The following is an 8,817-nucleotide window of genomic DNA, read 5'->3' as shown; positions in this document are numbered from 1 at the left end:
TAAGTGTAAACTCATTATAAAATCATCCCCTAAGTATACCTACATCAAAACTACAAACAAAATAAAAATGCCCTGATAAAATGTCTTCCACCCCTGGCACTCAAAGGGTTGAAAGAGTCCTTAATTCATTGCTACTATCCTGGCACCAGCTGAATGTGCGTTGTTTCACCATTGAGTGGTTTTTATTCTAGCCTGTCCATAGGCCCCTGTGCTTGTCCCTTCTCTTTTTTCCTACATTCTGTTTGCCTTCCTTTCCTGCCTGCATTAACCCTTCGTGACAATGGCTGTTTGAACATTTCTGCGGTGCTCATGTTATATATTGTTTTTTTTTCAGGACAAGAAGGACTTTCCATACATGTCATTTAGTTAATAGTGTCATTTAATTTACCATAACAAAATTATAAAATATGGTGACAAATTGAGAAAAAAATGACTTTTTCTGACTTTTACTTGAAAAATGTTTTACTCATCTATAAAACCTGCTAAGTAAATTCTACAATTTCTCCTGAGTTTAGAAATACCCAATGTTTTTTGCTTTTTTCTGCATGTTATATAGCAATATTTACAGGCAGTGTTTTGCTATTTCAAACTAATTTTTTTCAGATCTGGTAATTCTGCCCCATGTTCTTTTAGAAACATCTTTGAAGCCGGCCAATGCAATTTACCCCATCAAATCATATATTTTTGAAAACTAGACACCCCAGGGTATTTCAAATGCTAGTATTTCATCTCCTTCCATCCACTAATTCTAACACCAGTCTTTGTCAAAGTTTGCTGTAGTATTTTTTGTGTGTTTTCTTCCCACACACATTCTACATTAGGTATGAATTTACAACTCCTTGTATATGTCACTGTCTAACAACATCCTAATATGTGTTCATCAGCATCTCCTGAGTACAGTGCTACCCCTCACGCATGTGTTTGTTGGGTTGTTTGGGGGCCAACAGGCCGCATTTGAGACATGTGCATTGTTCGAATTGTGGTCATCCTCCCCCTGTGTGTTTTTTGGTACATTGTCGAACCCGGCCAATTTAATTTACCCCATCCAGTCATTTATTTTTTCAAACTACACACCCCTTGGGCATTAAACATGCCGGTAGTTTAACTCTTTCCATGCGAGAATTGTTTGTGAAGATATAGTGCTAAATTTAGGACTTGCTCATATATATATATATAATTTATTATTATTATTTTTTATTTTTTGGAACTGGAAGGTTCCCCTGATGGTGATATCATTAGTGGAGATTTATGTTTATGTGTTGCCATTTTCTTCTTTTTTTTTTTTTTTTTTTTTTTTTAGAATTTCACTGCAGGGATATGTTAGTGAATATTTATCCCAGGTACTTAATTTGCACTCATTGTTAGCATGTATTAATGAATGCAAATGTTATATGAACAAATGAAACATTTCTGATTCGATTTATACTCCTTTTGGAAGACCACATACTTTGGTTATGGCATTGATCATAATCCACGGTAGTATATTTAGTACACTATAAACAAAATACTTTAAATTTATTACCCATATGGTTTACAAAAGCAACAAGGTACAAATGGGCTACACATCTATATTTTACATACTTATTTTACAGTTCTGTACATGGACTTTTAAGTATTTGTTGAAACTCTAAGAGGAAATCAATTCATTTATAATAATCCAGATGCATTGATGCATGCTGATAATTATATAAAGTATATAAACTAGTAGGTTTTTTCTGTTCTTTTTTCTTATTCATATTCATCTTAAGAACTGTTTCATATTCATCTTAAGAACTGAATATATTCACACAAAACAGATGTTTCATTTCTGTTTTAAGAGAGCTTAACTAGCATTTCAGGAGCCAAATAAAGAATATGTTATGCCACCCATGTAGTTAAAGCACTCCATAATGTTTAACAGCAACCATTGATAACTCAACATTTAAAATATTATCAGTACATGCAACAATAAAATAACGTTTCAAAGTTAAAATAATTTACTGGACACAAGTCCAACCGAACCCTGTTGCTTCAGACTGAATTGGCTAAGCTTGTTTCTGTCTTTTGCAGACATTGAAACAGTGTGTATTGTAAGTTAAAGATTATTACTTAAAATAAACAAAATCACATATAGAAAAAAAAGCAAAAGGACATCAAGCTGTCTCTTCTGCAATATAATGGCAGTTGTAGTGTTTCTCTGTGGGCATAATAGAAGCAGAAAATATTTCCTTGGAATTGTCCATTATATAAATGACCATTAGGCTAGTTCTTTGGTTTCAAGTTCAGGTTAGCTTATGTTTAAATTCCACTGCATCATAGCTAAAGTCTTCATTGGCCCACTGGAGCTGGTTTGCAATAAAGTTTCTTCTTAGTGCTTGGAAATTTTGTCCTGTGAGTCAGACATAGTAAGGAAACCGTGAAGTTCCTGCTTAGATTAAAAGAATAACTGCTCAGTGGAGGTATGTTGGGTGATTCCATCGATACCAAGATCTGCATAAAAAGAGAAGAATAATGTGCAAGTTACCATTGGGGAAGACAAGTAAATGGGACCTGTATGTGCAAAATAATAATAAAATAGGTACTTTCTGTGTAGAGCTAAAGCTTTTTTTGTACAATATTTTCCATTATTATTTTTGAATTTTGCACTTGCTGTTCTCTTTGTTGTTTTAGTATATTATTAGTGTATCTTTAGTGCTAAAAACTGACCATTTCTTCCTTTTTTTAAAAAAACATGATAATGTATAATTAATATATTTGAACTGTCTCAATTTTTTGCTAAGGCACATCCATGCTATCCCTATAATTGTTCTTGAATGAGTTCAGGTAATATTTTATTTCTGTTATGGCAAACTCATGATGATAGTTCTATACAGTATGTAGATGAACTTACCCAGATGAGCTATAGCTGGATGTGTTCATAGATGGTTTTGAGTTATTTATAGATATACCTGGACTGCTGGGATGGACACAATTTGGGGATGATGGTCTACTGGAGCTCCCAGGTGAACATGATGATGTCACTATAATACAAGAAGCTGGTTAGTGACCTAAAGGAACCAATTCCATTTCAATATACAGCGCCTGTCCAATTTCAAAGTTCTTTACAAAGGACCGGTCCAAATCCAAGCCAGTCCAAAATCAGGTAAGACCTGATGGTGTGGGGGGGGAGTATTTATCAAGTAATGTATGTAAGTTAGTTAGAATGACAGTGTATGTATAAGGGTGTTTGTGTGTCAGCATGTATGTGTAAGGATATATGTGTGTGCATGTAGGTGTAAGGGTTTGTTATGACCATGAATATGTATGTGAGCATGAATGTGTGTGTAAACGTTTGTCTGTGTGTGTGTGTGTGTGAGGGAGTGTATGTTAGCATGAGTGTGTAAGTGCGTGTTGAGTAGGAGTGTACAGGATACATATGTTGGCCAGTGCATATGTGGGAGGCTTTACTTGCCCCTAGGGCCAGAAGGTGACAACCCTACCTAATGTACAAAATAAAATAACAATATGACATATCAAATTATAAAAATCAGTAGTTTTAAACCTGACCAGTAAAAGGGACAAATAAGCTGAATAGTTTGTAGCACATGCATGCATACAGATAATTGTAAACTTGAACCATAAAATAATGTAATAAGGTATCATGATTAACAATGTGTGTTCACAGTGTATTGTCTATAAATTTCAAGGGTTAATAGGAGACCACTGTAATGCTCTTTCTTGTAAACTTCTTACCTGTACTATGCACTGGAGTGATAGCCAAAGAGCCCAGAGAGCCAGATGTTGGCACCTGCTATAACACAAGATAATGTCAATGAATATTGTGTATGCCACAGCCAACACTGGAACTTTGGAAGAGTAATTAGTCATGTCATATGCAGTATACACATTTAGAACATTTAACACTTAATATTCTAACTCTAAAAACAAGTTTCTCACTCTTAAAACCTTCATGACATTCCATGCCGACAAAAGCATGCATGCATGGAACATCATGAAAAAATTAGCTTTAGAAGAAGCCCCCCTGACAAAAATAGTTTAAAAAAAAATAGGTAACATGTAAAAATAATTCTTCCACCGATGTCACCATCAGGGGAATCTTCCAATTCCAAAAAATGTTTTTTAAAAAAAAGGTCAAATATATATAAAATAAGCATTATATCTTCCAACAATTCTCGCATGGAAAGAGTTAAAATACTGGCATGTTAAATGCCTATGGGGTATCTACTTTTTTCTTAAAAAAGTGTGATTTGATGGGGTAAATTGAATTGGCCATGTTCAGCAATGTCCCAATTAACACAGGGGGCAGGATGACCACGTGTCAAATTTCCAATTTGAAAATGCACCCATGCATGGAGGGTATACCTGTACTCAGGAGATGTTGCTGAACACATAGTGGGGTGTTGTGTGACAGTGACATATACCAGGAGCTGTAAATTCATAACCAAATTACAACATGTGTGGGAAAAATACACACAAAAAAATACTACTGCAAACTTTGACAAAGGCTGGTGGTAAAATTTGTGCATGGAAAAGGTTAAATTTTTGTATACGCGTATTGCGTAGATGTCCCCCGCCGGCCCCGCAAGACACTCGGGACTACTCTGGTAAGTCGGGGGGCAGAGGTAAAACGCATCGTGCGGACGTTCACCGGCTGCGGCAATGCGCGTAAACAACCTCCGCTGCCGGCATGTCTGCACGATGTGCTTTAACAATCTCCCTTGCCGGACCCCGAATATAGGCCGCACCCCCAACTTAAAGACTTAAAGTGGGGGGGGGGTGCGGCCTATATTCGGGCCAATACGGTAACTTGTGGGGGTTCAGTAAATGGGAAAGAAGAAAATGACAGCTACACGAGCACCGCAGAAATGTTAAAACAACCAGCCATTGTCACAAAGGGGTTAATGTGTTTCAATGACCTTTGCTTCCTTCTATCTTAAAAGGAAAGGCCCACCAACTTGTTTTTACTTCAAATATAAATTTATTTTAAAAAATACAGTGCTGTTTTCTTGTTTCAACCCAGTTTCAGTTTTTGCATAATGATTTCAGACAGCTGCATAATAGATATTTGTATGTGTTCTAGCTCTGTTGTCTTAGCCCAATCCGCTAGACAAAAACTTCTCTTCTTTTTATACTACTTGTTGTAAAGAAGACAGTAACTCATTGTTAGTCATCCAGCCACCCAATCTAACTATTGACAGTCTTTGTAGGAAGATCTTTTCCATAAAGAATCAGCTCAGTGTGGTGTTTGTACAGGGAAAGACTCCCAAAATATCACATGACTGACGACAATGGTCGCCTCCAGGTCTGCAGATTAAGCAAGTTTATTGAAACAAAATGAGATAAAACCAGGTTTTTGTAAATGCGAACCGACATCTCTGTATACAGCACTGTATTTTATGCTTAAGTAGCAAAATATTTTTTTTTTTTGTGAGACCTCCCACTTTGGCCACTACCATTGGTCCCCCTATATTGTCTGTAAGAATAGTTATGTGAATTAACTTAACCGAATAACCATCAAGATCACGTTTCTGAGTTCTTAAACATTATTTGCACTGGCCTAGCAGTAACACACTCAAATGCTGTTGGAACTATGCTCAACCTTATTCATGTTTTTTTTACTTATTTAGCACAATTTTTCAGATTTTCTAGTACAGCGCTAACACCAGACCTCTGTCGTTGGACCTCAGTAGCCTTTTTCCTGGTGGTAGAGATCTTCACTTCTACTTCATCACCATACATTTCTACTCTAACATAGCCATGTTGCTCAAAACAGAAAGCTTTATGAAGTGTATTAGAATAAATGTGCATTATTGTACAAAATGATACCAGATGAGTAAAACATTTAAACGTGTGTTATTTTCTATTTTTGGTGTTTGAAGTTGTGTTATGTATAAAATGTATAACATCCAATGGTGAATGGTTAAGCAGCGCAGAGTCTGCAGCTACAAAAGAACGTATAGTGCATTTAGATTAATGGGACAATGTAGCACTTTCCATTCACCACAATAACCCAATGTTCATAAGATGAAATAGTTTTACTTAGAATACCATGGTTGTCAGTTTGTGGGTAATTTGCAATATATCTGTGCAGGTTTAGACATTCACACACTGTTAGACGCATGAATCTAAATTTGCTAATATCGTTAATTCATAAAAATGTCCAAAAACAAGGAAAGAAATAAAAATTTTGTTTGTATTTTGTTGTTTTTTTCACAATCGCTCATACTCTCTCACACGCTCTCTCTCAATGTCTTCTTACCTTCTCCGCCAACTGCTTTAATGTCCCCATCTTCTTTTCAGCAGCTCAGCATCTTGTCTTGCCTCTGTTCTGTATTCTTTCTTGGTCCGCTTCTTCCCGTTATGCACTTAACCAGGCCTCCCAGAGTGCTTCTGCAAAAGGGCAGAAGCACTCCAGGCTTCCCCTGATTGGAGGAATGGGGAAGAAGCTGTCCCCATGGTGAAGTACTCCAAAAGTCCAGAATAATGTAGACTTATCCGCGGAGAAAAAGAAGTGTTTCTGCAGCTCTTTTTCTCCACGAATCTGGGAAGCGCTCAGGGAGGTGTGGTTAACACAGTGGATTGCAGGGAGAAGAGGACCGAGTAAGAAAACAGAAGAAGGGAAGAGCAAGAAGAGGCAAGACAACAAGCAGATCTGCAGTAAAAGAGGGTTGGGACACTACATGATTGGTGGAGAAGTTAGGGCGACATTTGAGAGAGAATGTGAGAGAGTGTAAGAGATTGAATGGTGATGAATTACATTTTGTTTCCATGTTTAAAAAGCCCTTAAAATTTCATCTGAACCAAAAGGCCAGTAAATTAAATTTATTGTCCAAAAACAAATGGAGAAAAAAAAAATTGTCTGAATTGTTTTTGGTCCATGTGCACAAGTTTAATGCCCAACAAATTGCATGATCCTAAAATCTCACCATTCTTGAGCTATACATTGGCGATTTCAGGGGCATGTTAATTGGGCAGTTGATTCTTTTTTCCTTCTGGCGACGATTACAAAACCAAACCCGCACTACTTCTTTCTCCATTACAAGCTGCTCTGCTATCATACTGATCTCCTCTGAAGTAGGCTTTGGATTCTGCAAAAAAAAATGATATATTCTTTGTTGTCTCTTTAATCAAATTAGAAAACATTACGCCATACCACAGGACAGGTACAATTTAGCACTACTGAATTAAATCATGTAGAATTAGTAGCCAGTGTTTCTGGAAGCTATCACATTATTATTATTATTAGGAAGGTCTAATCCCTGTGAGCTTTTATTGCAGAAGAGCATGGCTGGTCTTGTCTAATGAATGACTAAATCAGCAAGCTTCTTCTAACGTTTCCTTTATTCCATTCAGTAATGCATTAGGCAGAGAAAAGTCAGATCTGGCCCTCCATAGTAAAGTGAAAACTATCCCCCACCCTGTTATAATTTATACACGGGACGTTCAAAACGTTTCCACACTTTTTTTTTACCTCTACTTATTTCAAATTAAATTCCTTAAAAAAAATCACATCACTTTTCTACGTAGTCACCTTCCTTTGCCCTGCAATTTTCCCAACTTTGTAATGCCATAAGCAAAAAAATATTAAAACGCGCAGCCACTTATGCACCGCTGCTTTCAGGTCATCATTATGATGGATGCACCCGCGTACTCTGCCACTTCTTTTCCGGCTTGTAATGGTGAACCCACATTTCATCACCAGTGACTATCTTCTGCAGAAAATCAACACCTTCTTCACGATAACGAGCCATGCGTCAGGAATAAACATCTAAGCGCTTGCGCTTATGCTCCTCTGTCAGCTGCTTAGGCACCCACCTGGCACGCACTTTACTGAACTTAAGGCTGTCATGAATCAGGGCATAGGCAGATCCAACATTCAGCTTTCCTGCCACCTCTTCACACATGTGAAGATGAATTTGTGCTCCCGGCACACCTTCTGCCCTCAAAAAGAACGCTGCTCCTCTTTGGTGCAATGTATATGCTTTGCAGCCATCTTCACCCCAGGGTGAAAACTCTTATACTTATCTGGAAGGGCAGCCAGCTTGCCAGACAGAACTAGTCACATGACACGCTAAGACACGACCAATTACTACTCCTCCCGCCTTCAACGTTTCAAGCAAAAATATAAAAGTGGGGAAACTTTTTGAACGTCCCTTGTATATTCCTGGTCCAAACATTATAGATTTCTGTAAATACACAAACAATCGTTACTTACATCCTGAAACCGTTTCTCTAAAGTCAGGCGTATGTTGGTTTCGATACTGGTCCGTTTCTTCCTCTTACGCCCAAACATCTCAGTTAACTGGGGGTAGGTGGTATTAGGGGTCAAAGAAGAATCCGATGGGGCAGATTCTTAATAAAAAAAAAAAAAAAAGTAAAAATGATGGGTTTCATGCATTTCGTAATGGAAATGTGACTCGTTTTGTTGAATTCTGTTCAATAAATAGAAAATATCTTTCCATTATCTATATACTATTAAAAGTTATTGTGTATCTGATTTTAATTTCTCACTTCACTATTCATTATGAAGGCCCCACGCTAGCTGGTTACTCCAGCTAAGAGTCTGAGCTGTCACTGCATAATGCATAGTTCAATGGATGAGGCAACTTTGAAGAAATCTCACTGATTTAACTATACATTATATAGGGCCAGGAACCTTTATAACATATAGTAACATCACGGAGTTGAAACATAACTCTTCTGTCAACCCTCCCTTAAGTGAATAAACAGAATTATGTGTCAGGTAAAGTGCTTTATTTGATTTATTTATTTTCATTTTGGAAAAAAATGCATGTTAAAATATGAATTCTTCTATAGTAGGGGTGTCAGCGACATTAG

At 37.1% G+C, this 8,817-nt stretch overlaps 1 protein-coding gene across 1 annotated transcript in view; it reads right to left on the bottom strand.

Moving 5' to 3' along the window:
- Window positions 1-2,311: 2,311 nt before the first annotated feature.
- Window positions 2,312-8,817, bottom strand: part of POU2F3 (POU class 2 homeobox 3) — a 39,467-nt gene continuing 32,961 nt past the window's right edge. Inside the window, exons 9-13 of the mRNA XM_053451502.1 lie at window positions 8,195-8,331; window positions 6,906-7,067; window positions 3,712-3,766; window positions 2,870-2,999; window positions 2,312-2,469 (exon numbers count right to left, since the gene is read on the bottom strand). Coding sequence (XP_053307477.1) covers window positions 2,430-2,469; window positions 2,870-2,999; window positions 3,712-3,766; window positions 6,906-7,067; window positions 8,195-8,331 — 524 coding nt within the window. The 3' untranslated portion in view covers window positions 2,312-2,429. The remainder of the gene's footprint in view (window positions 2,470-2,869; window positions 3,000-3,711; window positions 3,767-6,905; window positions 7,068-8,194; window positions 8,332-8,817) is intronic.

The sequence above is a fragment of the Spea bombifrons genome, chromosome 12 (assembly GCF_027358695.1).
Source record: "Spea bombifrons isolate aSpeBom1 chromosome 12, aSpeBom1.2.pri, whole genome shotgun sequence".
NCBI lineage: Eukaryota > Metazoa > Chordata > Amphibia > Anura > Pelobatidae > Spea > Spea bombifrons.
Note: the sequence above shows the minus strand (reverse complement) of the source record. Positions and strands in the feature narration are given on the sequence as shown.